The sequence below is a fragment of the Lycium barbarum genome, chromosome 12, assembly GCF_019175385.1.
Source record: "Lycium barbarum isolate Lr01 chromosome 12, ASM1917538v2, whole genome shotgun sequence".
NCBI lineage: Eukaryota > Viridiplantae > Streptophyta > Magnoliopsida > Solanales > Solanaceae > Lycium > Lycium barbarum.
Window position 1 is genome coordinate 92,207,263 of NC_083348.1, and position 16,490 is coordinate 92,223,752.

The 16,490-nt window shown below is 34.5% G+C and overlaps 1 protein-coding gene across 1 annotated transcript; it reads right to left on the bottom strand.

The window, feature by feature from the left end:
- Positions 1–544: 544 nt before the first annotated feature.
- Positions 545–7,027, bottom strand: LOC132621488 (beta-galactosidase 3). The gene is made up of 19 exons (XM_060335776.1): positions 6,523–7,027; positions 6,333–6,428; positions 6,122–6,234; positions 5,970–6,036; positions 5,738–5,830; positions 5,331–5,474; positions 4,462–4,550; positions 4,265–4,370; positions 4,055–4,142; positions 3,674–3,792; positions 3,425–3,589; positions 3,100–3,278; positions 2,750–2,859; positions 2,548–2,657; positions 2,179–2,289; positions 1,979–2,092; positions 1,697–1,899; positions 1,264–1,600; positions 545–1,144 (listed from the first exon to the last, which is right to left on the bottom strand). Exons 1-19 carry the CDS (start codon positions 6,679–6,681, stop codon positions 1,022–1,024), a joined length of 2,526 nt encoding a protein of 841 aa, XP_060191759.1. The 5' UTR covers positions 6,682–7,027; the 3' UTR covers positions 545–1,021.
- Between the last annotated feature and the right edge of the window lie 9,463 nt (positions 7,028–16,490).

The window sequence follows — 16,490 nt, forward strand, 5'->3', positions numbered from 1 at the left end:
AGTTAAACAGATATAGATGGTTCATATAGTTTAACTGCAAGTAATTGATGGGTGAAGCATAATTGATTGATTGATTGAAATATATCGCAAGTGACTTCAGTTTATGAAGAAAGTCATCAACCACCACTAGCTCAAGATTGATGGTACCGGAAACCAAAATTTGAACTGCCATCCAATCACTGAAACTTCGGTTCTGTTTGGTGTCATTGCCTTGGGCATGACACCCAAAAGATAGAAAGACCGTTCGCTCAAAGAGAACTCTTTTAGTGCCTGGTATCATTCAAGCCCCCTCAATTCAGCAACGAGAGTCGGTTATGGAATGGCCTTTTTAGTCGGTTCAGTTTGGTGTAAGAAGAGTTGAATAATAGCATCAGCAATAGTAGAAGGATTCGGACCATAAATAAATTGATGCAGCTTTCAAACTCAAAACTGAACTATGGTACCTTATTAGAGCGCTCTGGTGAGTCCCTGTACTTCTCTTCCGGAGTAATTAACCTGCTCATCTAATATGATGGTAGTTGCATGAAAAGGAAAGAGAAACATGGATGCAAATACACTTTTCCATTGAATTCTTTCTACCAACTGCACAATACAGACGATTACAAAGGGTCATACTAGGATCCGTTCCTAACATGAACCTAAGGGGTTTGATTTTCCCAGGAAGACGAGCTATCACACTGTTACATAATCGATGCTTATCTGGTCCACATTTCCAATTTAAAAGCAGAAAGGGACCAGACGGCACTCTAAGATGGGAGTTGCATTTTGGAACTCCCAACGATCTACAAACTCATTAATAAATATGCTATCTTCACAGTGTCCCCTTTGGCACCCCAAAATTAAGACTACTATCTAATGAATGCGTATCAGGAGTTTTCCTCTACAACAATAGCATTCATCAACCGAACTACTACCTCCTATTTCCTATGCTTCAAACTTTATTCTTACCTCTCACTAGCCTTTTCCTCATGATTGAACACTAAGTTATGCAACATTTGAACAACTTTTTCCTTTTTACTCTTCAACTCTGTGTAGGTGTACAAACTGCTTCTACAGACAACCGCTTCAGTACGTTGGGGCAGGGATCTTTTCCAAAGTTGCTATTTGATATCGTCACAAAACATCTTTGGCGTCCTAGACATTTCTGTCAAAGTAACAAGAACAAAATGTGAGTCATAAGAAGTTGGGCGGCCAAGTTAGTTGAACAAAAAGTAAACAATTTATTCTTGTCCACTCCAAGACTGTTAGCAAAATAAGGGTTACCTTTTCTACAATGGCGTGCGAGTTAGGAGCATGGCAAGGTCCTTGCTCTAAGCTCCCGCAGGTTCCGCGAGGAGTTCCGAAGCTTGCAAATTTAATGGAGGAAATAGATTGACCAGGAGCACAGTGAATGTGAACTTTAGGTAGGTGAAACTCTTGGGTTCTGCCATAGTTCTCAACTTGCCAATTCCAAATGTTTGGATGATATTCAGGAACGCTGGCACATACGGTGCTGACTGATCTCTTCACAAGAGAAATTCTTGTGGGAACTCCTCCTAGTTCTTCAAAAAGCACCAATAGATTTTGAGTGGGTTTTAACCAAGACCGAGGAACATGGTACCTGAAAAAAAAAAAAAACTTTTAGTTGCAAGTACAAGGAACTCTGGTTTCTAGTTATTAATGGTATGGGTGAAGTTAAGTATCAGAGTTGGTTTACCATTTTTGAGTTGGTTTCCCACATCCCAGTTGACATTTTGGAGGCCGAAAATTTCCAGAATAATGGCAACCATTGCAATTTCCAGTAGCATATGCAGTCCAATATCTACCAATACTCTGACCATTAATCCATACTTGACCTTTACCCATACTGCTCATGTCCAAAGCCAGTGGCTCATCTCCGTCGGGTGTATTGAAGTAAGCCTGCAATATGATGAGGATTTGTAAGATATGACTATAAATATCACTTGCATCTTGAAATTTATTTCACCTAATTTCATACCTTATGCCATGTTAAAGGTTGTTGTTTCTGTGCAATTAATGAACCCTGCATCCATTCAACAGCAGAAATACCATTTGGAGAAACAAGATTCATGGCCTCCCCTTTGAGCCCAACCTGTTAGTAAGTCCACATTAGTAAAAATGGTTGCTGTTGAAATAGTTGGTGATTGATTGAACAATAGTGCGGTAAGTTAGACGGACCTGATATGTCCACTTTGCCCAGGACAAGTCCCATTTTCCCTGGTCTATCCCATGAATTGCAACAGGACCCAGTACTCCAGTGCTCCATGTTTCAAAATGTCCGCCCATGTTCTTCAGAAACAAACGAAAATATTAAGATTTTAGAATACATTGAAAAAATGCACATATTATCTCAGGACTGTAAATCGGTTACAAATTGTTGCTTCAACATATCAGCGATGGTGATGATAATAGCTACAGTCAGACTGATGAGCTGGTTTCATTTCCTTTCCTAAATACTTATTTTATTTTCTTTATTAGTTATTTGAACTTTGAGTTGATCTCAGTATGCACACTATTTGGAAGACCGAAGATGAGGATTGAACTAACCGGCAGTCCGACAGCCACGCTCAGCAGTGCAATTCTGTTTGAGCCAGCACGAAGATTGACTTTTCCTTTAAATACGAATCTCCTATTCTTCCTCGTCCCAAATGCAGAACCTATAACAAGTGTAGGATCATTCAAAATGGTTAGCCAAGTTTAATCATACTTCATAGATAACTTTTGATGAAGAAAGTATTAACTGCATTACCTGAGAGCTGTCCATTAATAAACACATGCAGAGCATGGCCTGTTGTCTCAGCTATAAGAGTAGGGAGCTCTCCGCCATGCAAGAAGGACTCAGTTGAACCGATATCAACACTGTACACACAGGAAACATCATACATATGTCATATAAAGCTAGAATTTCAGCTGTCAGGTCACATGTGCCAATTGGTCTTATTCGGATGAGTTGCATTTCGTTTTCCTTTTGGTAGTTTATCAGTCAGGGCCAAATCCTTATCCCTAAAAATTCCGGATTTGTTTAATGCAAAGGAGAGGTACCAAGGTTGAGCAAACCGAGGAAACAGGTTTAATAGTCAGATACCAAACTAAACTCACCTAGTTATGTACCACAAATAGTCACTTGTATCTCTGGTAACATTTATTTGCTCCAAGAGGCCAAAAGATCTAATTGATGAGCTGTCATCTAATGCAGATATATCTTCGTTATAACTCTCCCAAGATAGCAGCTGTGAATTAGTTGGTAGCATTTCCATCTTTGATGTTTGAACTCCAACCTGCACATAAAATCCAAAGCAGTTAAATCCTTACTATCAGAGTTGTTAGCGAGTAGCATAAACGAACTCCGGCTTTCCGAAGATGCTAAAGCAGCTCATGAGTAATATTGAATATACAAAAGTTCCAAAGCAGGAGTATTACGTACTTTAGCTGTGTTGAAGACTACATTTCTGCAGTCTGGAAGGATGCTAATGGACCAAGAAGGCAAATTATAGTGCATGTTATTGAAAAATACTCTAGCAGAAGAATTCCAGTCATTGTTTGACAAGAAAGCTGCACAACCCCCTGTCTCTGAAGAGTACACATAAGCCTACAGTAACAGAAAATAGTCAATGAGAGACTCATTATAATGAACCATGGCGACAAGAGACTAATGCTTATGCAGAATATATACCTGTTGAAGGCTTCCCAAGGATGTGATAGCTGGATCTGCAGAAACTATGGATTTCTCACACATCTTGACAGCTCTATGAAGCTCTTTGAGATGACCATATTTTGGCTGTCTGATCAGACCTATCAAACGAAAGAGGGCATTTAGAGGTTGTTTCTCTTTCAAATTTTTTATGTTGAAAAGCTTTTTCAGCACACACAAGATAGAGAAGGAAGCTCCTAGAAAACCTTATAGAACAAATTTCAGTGATAGCAACGTGGTCTCATTGGACTATTCCACAATTACAAAGACCAATACAACTCGTTACAAAATATTCAAAGACCTGTGAATATAAATTTACAAGAAAAGAGATGAGTAAAGAGGAAACGAAAGCTCTACACTCACCATATTCATCAATTGGAGCATCATAGTCATAGCTAGTAGTGATGAATGGCCCCCCTGCAGTACGTCCAAAGTTTGTGCCTCCATGGTACTGTTAGGCAAAAAGAGGAAATGTCGTTACCATATGGGACTTCATGCGTGCTTGATTTAATAAGAAGTGCTATGACATTTCTATATCATGCATTTTCCGAAAAAAGTGGAATGGCAACTAACCATGTAATAGTTAACAAAAGATCCTCCTCTTTGTATAAATTGGGCTACCGCAAATGCCAAATCCTGAACTGGCCTCTGATGAAGTGTACCGCCAAATTCCGAGAACCTAAAAATTTATTGAAAAAGCAAGTCAAACATGACCTGACTTCAAAGTTGAAACATAGTCAAAACTTAAAGGAAGAGACAAGATAACATACCAACCACTCCAAGCTTCAGTCCAAATAGCAGGTTTGTATGGTTTGTTTGGGAAGAAATTATCACAGTAGAAACCATTACATGTGTTGATCTGTTATCAACACCAAGAAAAAAAAACTATGTAAGAGGTTTATCTCAAACAAAAAAAATTATATAAGAGGTTATGAAACTGTTTTAAGAGCCTTGAGAGTCAACCATCATATAAATTTTGGATTTTAGAAACTGAAGCAAAATAGCAGAGGTTCAAGAGGAGTAAAAAACAGTATGGTTCATGCTAGGAGTTTAGCTAATATACACTTATGGGTTGTTTACCTTTCAAGGTGGGGGTTAGGTCTGCGTACACTCTACCCTCCCAGACCCCACATGGTGGGATTATACTGGACTTGTTGTTGTTGTTGTACACTTATGGGTTGTTTGGTTGCTGGTTAGAGTTATATAGGGTTTAGTTATTCATGTATTAGTTATTCCATCTTATACCATGCATAAAATAATACATAAATTGACTAATAACTTATACATGTGTTGGGTGGGATTATAAAATGATGACCAAACACCATACTTGGTGTGCTGAATTTTATACAAGCAACTAAAAAGCTTCCAAACATGGTATTAACTAAGCTACTTTTAATACATGAATAATGCACTTTCTAACTAGCAACCAAACAACCCCTTTAGAGTGTGAGATCAGGAGTATTAGGTCATTTAAAGGTAATTACAAGTAACTTTTATAGCAATTATGAATTGGCAATGGCAAATGGTAAATGACTTATTACAGCAGGTAAAAACGTAACTGATAGGTGTCTATAGTTAAACTAAACTAGAAAATGCTACAGAACAATGCCAAATGAAAGCAACAACTGAGTTTGCATACCACAGGGTCTGGGGCATCTTCTTCCTTGCACATCACCCATGGGACACCTGTGTCTAATCCAACTGCCATCTTTGCAGCCCAATGTGAGTACTCATGGCCCCGTGCTCCAAGTGCCTTAGCTTGCGGCCCATATTCATTCTCAATCTGCAATAGCAGATCAGTCAGAATGGTTACATGGGAATTGAACTTGTTTTAGTGAAATTTAGCTTCAGCAAACAGAAGACTAGTATAATGGATATTTCTTTTCTTTTAGCCCGGTGCATTAAGCTCCCGCTATGAGCGGGTCCGGGAAAGGACCAGACCACAAGGTCTGTTGTACGCAGCCTTACCCTGCATTTCAGGAGGCTATTTCCAAGGCTTGAACCCGTGACTAGTGTAATGGACAAAAAAAATCCTGAAAGACAAACCTGGGAGAGTATGATTGGACCACCCTGAGACTCGAAAAGATTATGACTCTTCATCAAGCTAACAATTTTCTCAGCATACCCTTTCATTGCATTCTGCCATGACCATAAAACAATTAAACTTTCTTTAACTACCACCATATAAAAATGGATAAATCCTCTTTCAATTCTGATTTTCTTTGTGTGTGTGTGTGGGAGGGCGTAAGGGGGCAAAAGAAGGCGTAGAAGTTGAGACCTTGAAAGGTTCATTATCTGATCTGAAGCTAATGCCTGGTACATACTTCAGCCATACTGGAAAACCTCTGTGGAATTGACAGTAAAATTAGTACTAGTATGAAATACCTGTTAAGTAGATCCAGTGAAGAGCTCAAAAAAAGAGAAATGTACCCAAAATTCCATTCTGCACAGACATAAGGGCCAATTCGAAGATGAGCATAAAGGCCTGCTTTCTGAATTGTCTTTACAAACCTCACCAGGTCATATCTTCCTTCAAAATTGTACTGAAACCACCACACAAAAACAAGAAAGATTTAATTTTCAGCACAAGACATGAGTGAAAACCAGCTAATTGAACAGATATAAGTGGAAAATGAAGTACATTGCCAGGAGAAGGCTCATGAACATTCCAAAAGACATAGGTCTCAACCACATCCAAACCTCCTTCTTTTGCCTTGTTTATCAGATCTTCCCACATCTACAAAACCACATTTCCAATCTAATTTGATAAACAATTTCACAGTAAATAAAACAAGAAAGAGAGAGTTCAACATGGGCAAGAATTGAAGTACCTCAGGGGTACTTCTGGGATAATGTATAGAACCAGAAAAAAGTAATCTTCTTTGCCCATTAATCACAATAGCTTTTCTGTCATAGGTAACATCACACTGAATTAACCCACAACTGATAAACAGCACTACACACCCTATCAGAAGTGAGCTAAACTCCATGATTCCACTTCCTCTTTGCTCTTTATCTTACAAACACATCCAAGAACACAACTTTGCTTTCTGGGTGGAGGGAAATTTGAAGAAAGATCAAGAATCTTGAAACAAAAAGCTAAAAATGGTGAAAAAAATTGTGGGGGGTAGGCTTAGTTGCAATGTGGGTGCACTACAAGTCAGTCCACTTTTGGTTTGGAGAGCAACCACACTGCTTGTGTCTAAGTAATTGCCTCAAATCTATACTAGTAGTGTGCAAGTCTTGGAAGTGATGGAAATACAAGTTATATATAGAGACAGTTGTAATTGTACAGCTTTAATTTCACTATTGCCGAGAGAGAAAGTCATCAGTGCGTGACTCTGAGCTCAACACTCAAAAAGAAGTAAAAAATAAATTAAGTTATTTAATAAAAGCACATAATAGTAAAAGAAGCTGACAAAAATATCATGTGTAAATCCAAGCTTTCCCACCCTTTTCTCCTTTTTTTTTTCTTTTTTTTTTTTTCAAATTAAAGTTTAATGAAATTAAAGTTTAAGTTTTGGAATGGAGGGAGAGAGTGATTTTGGCGCATTAATTGAATGAGTGCAAATTTTGCGGGGTCATTATTTAATTAGTGGGAACCTGGTGGCTATATTTTATTTTCATAATCTTTGTTGAGACTCTTTAAATGTTTTGCAGATAAGGAGTCGTATTTTACAAATTTGTTACAAGAAGCAATGTTATTTTGTATACACCTGTTTTCCTAGCTGTCACTGCAGATGGTCAAACTATACACCTTGTATTTTGATTTTAGATCCCATGAGCTGACACAGAATTATATTTTCAGACCTCATTTAATTGTGATTAGTTGACATTTAATTAAAAATGAAATCTTTGATTCTTAATCGACTAAGGAGAATAAGTTAAATGATTTGAAAATTGAAACTTCTGAAGAAGTCTCGTGAAGGTATCGATTCCACTTGATTTTTCTTGTCAAATAATTAATTAGGAAGTTGCCTCTTATCCTCGCTATTTAAAAAAAAAACCATTATATTAATACTAAATTATAATCAAGTATAGTAATAGGTAAGAAATTTTATTTTGCAAGTCACGTAACCAACATTACTTATATGAGTCCAGTTTATTATTTGACATGTGAACTTATGGGTCCCACACACTTGTTCTTAAATATAAAATACAAAAGACGATATTAAAATCTTTTAGGATGCATACCTATAAGGAAGTTAACATTTAAAGATCTCCAATCGGCTATTGACGGCATACTAACAAATCCGTTTGTGTTGGAACTTTTAGTCGTTGCAAGGTCTCCCTTGCTTTTATCCTAATTTTAATTGAAATTCTTATATTTTTAGGATTCAATCTGATTTAAAAACATGAGTAATTTTACATTTGTATAACTTTTTTCTTTTTCATTAAGCAGTTGTAAAACTTTCAAACGTATATTTTTGTTGGTGATTTATGATCATGTAAATATCGTATTATTTTACTCAATTAAGATCACTTTACTGAATTAAGATCATATATATTTAAATTCTTTGTACATGATTTTTTTTTTTTTTTAAATAACTGATAATCCAATTTTCTTTCCTAGAAGATCAAACTAAGACCATGCTTTTAGAAAATTGAGACCTTTTTTTTTTCGAAGAATCCAATTAATACCTTATACAAATGATCTTTACAGGTTCTTTTGCATAATAAAAATTATAACGAAAGCAAGTTTTTACATCCATAAAGACCTTGCGTCAATAGACGATTGGAGATCTTTAAATTTTAATTTCCTTTTAGGTATGCGTCCTAATAAGGAAAAAGGTAGATTTTAATATTATCTTTTCTATTTTATACTTAAGAACAAGTTTGTGGGACTCTGAGTTCACTTGTCAAATAATAAACTAGACTCGCATAAGTAATGTTGGTTATGTGACTTACAAAATAAAATTTATCGGAAAAGGAAAAATTAAATAGGTTGTATTTACGTATGGAAGAAATATGATTTACAAAATTAGGGGACTGTTTTTTATGAAAAAAGATTCATAACAAAACAAGTATTTGTGCGTCACTCGTCGTGATTCACCAGAGGCAAAAGCAATTAAAATGTAAAAAGAAAACGACAAATAGACTTAAAGCCAATAAACGTGAAAGTTTAATTCTTCACATAATCTGTGTAACACGTCTTACTTGTCATGTATACAGAAATTGATGAAGCCCTCACCGACACAGCCATTAGTAGAGTACAAGAATGTGATTTGTGTCAAAGAAAGAAGATGGTCAAGTGTCCAATCTTAAGATAAATCAATGTCACTTCTCCAAATGATACTGGTACTAGCTAGTAGTTTGATAAATTGACCTAAATTTAAACATTTAATGTTTTAAGATTTAAAAGAAGACATTTATTACTACCCCCTTTAGTTCTTTTTATATGTTGTTTTGCCTCTGACCGTGCATCCACTAAGAAATTCATTTGATTATGCCAATTATAAACTTTGACCGTGGATTACTTTTAGCTTTGCTAAAGTGATAACTATTTTGAACCAAATTTAGTTCTGGTTAAAGTGACAAATAGCAAGGATAGGAGGAATTGCATTTTGTCTCTTCAAATCTACTATTTTTTCAATTATTATAGTGTTAATTAAGTGAAACCCTAAACTAGAGATGAATGATAGTTCCAGTTAATACTTTTATGATTACAAGTGATACGTCTATTTTTCATAAGAACGCAAAATCTTTAAAAGACAAATAGTATGACCGAAGATATTACAAAAATGTTCATCGGACTGGGGAAACCCTGAATTACCCGTGGTGCACTTGCGGGAAACTCCTTGCCGAGGGCCTGTGCACCCTCGGGATTAGTCGGGGCTCAAAGAGACTCGGACACCCGACGCTAATAAAAAAAAAAAAATACAAAAATGTTTTGGTCCTATATGCTGACCGAATTGGCACCACAACTATAATCCATATTGAAGCATGCTAGTAGTACGTGTGAAGTTGCCTGCGTTACACCCAAAACTTTTTGGTCGGTCATTTTCATTTCAGAAGAGTAAACCTCAAAACTCACTCTCTCTCCATCCCCTTCAGCTAGCAATAACTACTGCTCTTTTAATTTACAATCCACAGCATTTGCAGGGTCAGTACTATTACAGCTTGGCCACTATTTCAATATTCATGGATGTCGTTTTTCCAATGCGTGATCGATGCAGTATTGACAGTGTCTTCCAGAATTATGTTATTTTTCTAGTGCTTGCCTTAGCTATGCTCACTTCTCTTACTGATTGAGTGTCAAACTTGCCTACCATTTTTCTAATCACTAATAAGAGTTAATAACACACGTCAAGATTCAACAAGGAAATGCCAATTCGTTGAATGAGATGGGGGAAGCTAGTACTGGTGGGAAATTCAAAAGCTATTCCACTAATTAAAGTTTTATTTTTGTTTTTGTTGTTTGTTAGTACTTTTTTTATATCTTAAAAGAGAGGTCCCCACGAGACCAGAACTAAGTTAATTTGTGTCAGTCAGAAAGTAATAGCAGTATATGGTTAGACTTCAATATTCTAGTTCTGTAATTGCTTTAGCATAATGGAGCAGAAATTTATGTTTATATACTGAAACTTTTACATGAGAATATATGTAGTACTTCTCCATTACCCGAAACATAGCATGAAAATTCGCAACGATTTCATGCTATGTTGCTTTTCCTATCATAATCAAATATAGTACTATATTTTTAAGCTAATAAATGAGTAGTAGCTTATTTTGCAATTAGGAGAGTATCCCTAATTATCGTATTCTGGCCTAAAATGTCATGTCTTAAGATCTATACATTTTATTGGAGTTCAAAATAACACGCAAATAAATAGTCAAATATATACTAGTATATGTTTAGCTTATAAAATGAGTAGAGTAGTTTATTTAATTGCAATTAGGAGAGTATCCTTAATTATCATATTCTGGCCTAACATGTCACTTAATCTGTACATGTTGTTGGAGTTCAACAAAACAAGCAAATAAATAGTCAAATATATAATAGTATATTTTTAGCTTATAAAATGAGTAGGAGCATATTTTGCAATTAGGAGAGTATCCCTAATCGTCATATTCTGGCCTAACATGTCATTTGATCTGTACATGTTATTGGAGTTCAACAAGACAAGCAAATAAATAGTCAAAGTTTGTGGGTTTGCACAACGTTTGTTGTATGCCAAGGATAGTCAAAGTTACTTAAGGATGTCAAAAAAGTAGTTGGGTAGAATTGGATGATTTAAGATAGTCTGAGTCAATAAATAGATCTAATATTGTTTGCTCCAAAAAAGTTAGTTTGGGCTGTATGAGCTTCAGAGGGATTCCTTCGCTGAAGATCAACACTTAGCCTTGAAAAGCTTTATGAACTCATAACACTAAGAATATCAGATGAACTATAATTTGATTGTTTTTATAAATACGATTTATTAAGCTAGAATTTTTGTCCCTATTACATTGAGTTTGCACTCCTTTTATAGGTGTTAATCATCATAAAAAATGGTGAAGCGTGCCTCATAATGAATAATAATAATCAATAAATGCTATTTAATTACATAATTGTAACGTTTGACTATTTATCCCGGCCGGTTACGGAACGTCTGATATTCACTAAATGCTTCGCGGCAATTGCATTGTAACCTCTGCTCCGGATCTCTGATTGTCTTCGGGTTCTGTCATAAAAAAACGTCATCACCCACTCTCATCTGCCACGTGTCTATGCCACATGTAATGTATCATTTTTACCATACACAAATATGACAATCGAATATAACGAGAGTAAAATATTTAATTTATACATGTGATACCAGCTAGTTGGCATTATAAAGACTAGTTGTGAAACAAAATTTACAGCAGATTTAGTGTTGCTGAGAGCTTTATTGGTCCGCTTATATAGTAGTACAAAATGTAAAGAAAATCTTCGAGAATTCAAATTACTGAATACTAAAATATTACTTGAAGGGGGTTTCAGATTGAGCGAAATAAATAGTAACCCCAAACGATCCTAGACAACTTGGGTTGAGGAGTAGTAGTTGTCGTAGTTATTGTTGTATCAATAAACATATTTTGATCGAACCTATATATCCAAAGCTTGTTTAGATCAATTTGAATTTATTTGGACAACTAGGTCATCAATCTGCCCACCTAATTCAAGCTAATTAGACGGGTTACGCAATCATTCTCACTCCTAACAGGCATAACTGTTTACCCTAAAAAATAGTACAGTTAAATTTATTTGAGGTCCAAAGGATACGTGAATTGATTTGGTATCAACAGTGAACAATGCCAAATGAAAGCAACAACTGAGTTTGCATACCAACAAATTGAATCCATTGGTCTTGTGTAAACACCCGATGCGGGTAAGTTTTTACCATTCTATGTCCCTATTACATTGAGTTTGCGCTCCTTTTATAGGTGTTAATCATCATAAGAAATGGTGAATCCTGCCTCATAATGAGTAATAATAATCAATAAATGCTACTTAATTACATAATTGTAACGTTTGACTACATATCTGGGTCGGTTACATAACATCTGATATTCACTAAATGCTCCACGGCAATTGCACCGTAACCTCTGCTCCAGGTCTCTGCGAAATCATTGTCTTCGGGTTCTCATAAAAAATGCCATCACCTACTCTCATCAGCCACGTGTGTATGCCACGTGTAATGTATCAATTTTACCGTATACAAATATGAAAATAGAATATAACGAGAGTAAAATATTTAATTCATATATACTATACCAACTAGTTGGCATTATAAAGACTAGTTGTGAAACAAAATTTATAGCAGATTTAGTGTTGCTGAGAGCTTTTTTGGTCTGTTTATATAGTAGTAGAAAATATAAAGAACATCTCCGAGAACTCAAATTACTGAATACTAAAATATTATTTAAAGGGGGTTCAGATTGAGCGAAATAAACAGTAACCCCAAAAGATCCCAGACAACTTGGGTTGAGGAGTAGTAGTTGTCGTAGTTATTGTTATATCAACACATATTTTGATTGAACCTATCCAAAGCTTGTTTAGATCAACTTGAATTTATTTGAACAACTATGTCATAATCTGCCCACCTACTTCAAGCTAATTAGACGGGTTACGCAATCATTCTCACTCTTAACAGGTGTAACTGTTTACCCTAAAAAAGAGTACAGTTAAATTTATTTAAGTTCTAAAAGATACGTGAATTGATTTGCTATCAATAGTGAATAATAAAGTCAATAATGACCAGAGAAATTGAATGAATAAATTAGTAAAGTATTATAAAGGAATAATGAATTAAATAAGCCTGGGCTTTGCTGATCCTTGAAGAGAATACTTTGATAGGTTTTTCTCCGGCGGAACAACTGTTTGCTTCGGCCTTGCTAAATTAATGGTAACCCGGTACAAAAGAACGATAAAATAAATTTAATTGCTAAAAAAATGGATAGTATGAATGTGTGTAAGTTGTTGTTATTCGATGATTTTTTTGAGAGGCCTTCAGGCTCCTTTTATAGTACCAATACATCAGCATTTAAACTGAGATTAAATTCTAATAATGAGCAATAATAGACAATAAATGTTGTTTTAATTCTAAATCGTAACTTCTGCTTTGAATCCGAGCCGGTCACACAACGTTTTATCTTTAATTAATGACCCGAAGCAATTAGCTTGACAAGTTTACTCCGGGTTAACCAGGGTCTCTCGTTCCGACCAGGTTAAACGACTAAGCAGCGTTTTGTTTCAAATATCACGTGTTCCCTACTCGTCGTGTCATGTGTCAAGCTATATTTTATCGTGTATACAATAACCTCGCAAATACAACTTGTCATTTATCCTAAAGTTAACCTTAAACAAGTTCCAAATTACGAGGATTAATTTTCTATCAGATCATGGTCACTCTCGAAAGAAAAGTACCAAGATTAGACGCTAGTTATCACTAATAAGTAGTCTGTACACTTCTAATTGTCTCAGACAAAAAGGACAATTTAGTCTGTCCCTGTTGATCTGTGGTCAAAGAAGCGAGGAAAATGGAAGTGTTTAAAGGGCTGGGGCCAGTTCTTTTCTTTTTCGTTTAATCAATTGTTTGGAATTGTCATTTAGAGTGCAAATTGTTAATTAATAAACATAGGATACTAAGTGGTTGCTGCAGTCTTTTGGGGGTCAAAATAATAGGAGTGGGGCTTTTTTGTTGCTTTTGTTAACTTTTTTTTCATTACGCATATAAGCTTTCGACGGCGTAATGACCGGGGAGATTGCAGATTCTGTTTCGCTAATGCTTGTTTGCTTAACACAAAGCATATCAACTAATTAATATTAAACTAGTAGTCCACTTACTTGTAGTTGTTGCTAAAAGCTCATTTTTAGGTATTATTACAGAGTTTGTTCACATTTTAGTTCTGATGATATTTCACGACTCCAAGGGTATTATTAAGTTGGCAAAAAATTTCAATAATTGTTAAAAAAAAAAGAAGTATAAAAGAAAGAATCTCTTCCAGAATCAGTGGAATGAATGTGGCAGAGAAAATGACACAAATTTTCTGATCGATTAAGCAATGGATATATACCGAATCGATTTCCTGCTAACAAACATGTTGCCTTCATATCATGCTTCTTGATTAAATAATAGGGAGACCTTTCGCAAATTATATTAGCTTACCATGATTAAGTTATTTAATGAGGTAATTTTTTTTACTAATAATTAAGTATGGTTAAGTTAAAAAATTGTATGTCTAGACAAATCATATTTATTTATTAATCTGATGTAAACACTCTTTATTTGTCCCAAAAAAAAAAAGATAGAGTTTGTAATGTGTGAGGCGGTAAATTAACACATTCAAATTTTGTGTGAATTAAAATCAATGTTAGAAACCATATAAGAATAGGAAATACAATTTGATTTTTCTTGTTAATAATTATTTGAAGAATCGTAATTTAAGACAGTTATATTCCTTAAATAACAATGTTATCATTCATTTAGGAATGGTTAAATTATTCTTTTTGTTTTTTTTGTTATCGTACATGATCATAAGAGATCATTTCCTCCTAAAAGAAAATGTAAGTTAGTATCAAACATCATAAATCCTGTCTACATAAAGCTCTGCCACACCCACAACTAACTCTTGAGATCATCCAAAGGGTCTCAATTAAGTTTCAATTTGCACAATACAGGCAGTTAATTAGTTTGCACATGATTATTGTAAATAATTTCAGGTTTGCAATTGCACCAATGAAGAAATGTGTTAGGTCCTATCATAAAAGTCTGTTCTCTATCTCAACACAACATCAGGGCAAAGACGATAATTAACTTACCTTGGTCTGATGAAGGTTTAGTCTAAGTAGGCGTTTGGATGCAATTTCATCTCATGAGATGAAATTAGCGTTTGAACATGCGATTTCATCGAAATCATTCAAAAAGGCATGATTTGAGATTTGAAATCATAATTTCAAAAAATATAAATGTAAAATTTGACCCATACGTTTATATTTTGTACAAAAAGACCCATAAGTTGGTAGATATATATACCAATCATGTTTACCAACCATTTGTATTAAGTTGCAAGTTCGTACCATGTGGAAGGATTATATTAAAGAGTAGTTACATTACTATTCTTGTTAAATTTTCCTTTTTTATTGAACTAAAGTTTGATCAATTGATGTTGTATTTTTTAGAAAATCCTTCTAGTAGCGTATTAATTTTATTATGAACTATGATTTACTCATTTGATAAAATTGTCTAAGAATTGGGAAATTTTTTATGGTTTTCACAACTTGTGAGTTTTGCATGTTTATAAAAAAAAATTACAACTTAAGAAATTCAAATTGCATGTCCAGACATGATTTCATGTCCAAACGGCTCCTAAAATAGAGAAGCAAAAAAAAGTACTGTGTAAAGTACATGCTAGAAGGTTATAACCTATTGACGACTTTCTTTTAACTTGCACCAAAAAGAAAAAGACAGCGTTCGTCTTTTAAGTACTGATTGGTTCTCAATAACCATCTACATCAATAAGAAAATAATAAGAAATTTCATAATTCAATAGCGTATATCAAAAAAAGAAAAAAGGAAAAGAGTAAACAATATGTATAGGCGTGGAGGAAGATGGACGGTTGGTCAGTCTTTGTCGAAATGGCAATTGAATGAACACTCATTGCGTTTCTTTTATTTTGTTTGAGGTTGTATTTTTTGCAAGAGACAAATGTCTCCTTGCTGCGTGATTGCATATACACCAAATGCCTTACGCACCTCCATCTCATTAAAAAGAAACACATATACTACATCGAACAGCTGTAAATATTTAAGTATATAATATTGTTTGATTAAGGTTTAACAAGATTTATCACATAAGTTGATATGTTTAACGTATCATATCTCAATATATTAGAATATTGTTATCTTAACATGCTATCCTATTTCAATATATTAGAATGCTAGAATTAATTAGTAGTTTCTTATAATATAAAAGATACATCAATAGTTTTGGATGGATTAAAAAATAAAATAAAAAGAAGAAAATAACATATTCACCAATTTGATTTTCTTTTCACTAATAAAAAACTGGCAAAAACCGACGGATTCCGTCGATTTTTAGATAATTTTTTTAAATCTTTTTTTTTTATAAAAAAACCGATGGAGTTCGTTAGTTTTTAGAGTGAAAAAATAGTATAAATTAAATCAATGTAAGTATTTGAACAAAGAACATATGTGGTATAGTGGTAGAGCCTGTTATTGCCAAGGAACATACCCGGGTTTGATTCCAAGTTGTTACATTTTTCATTATTTTATTTTCAAAAAATAAAAAACAATGGAGTTCGTCGGTTTTCGAA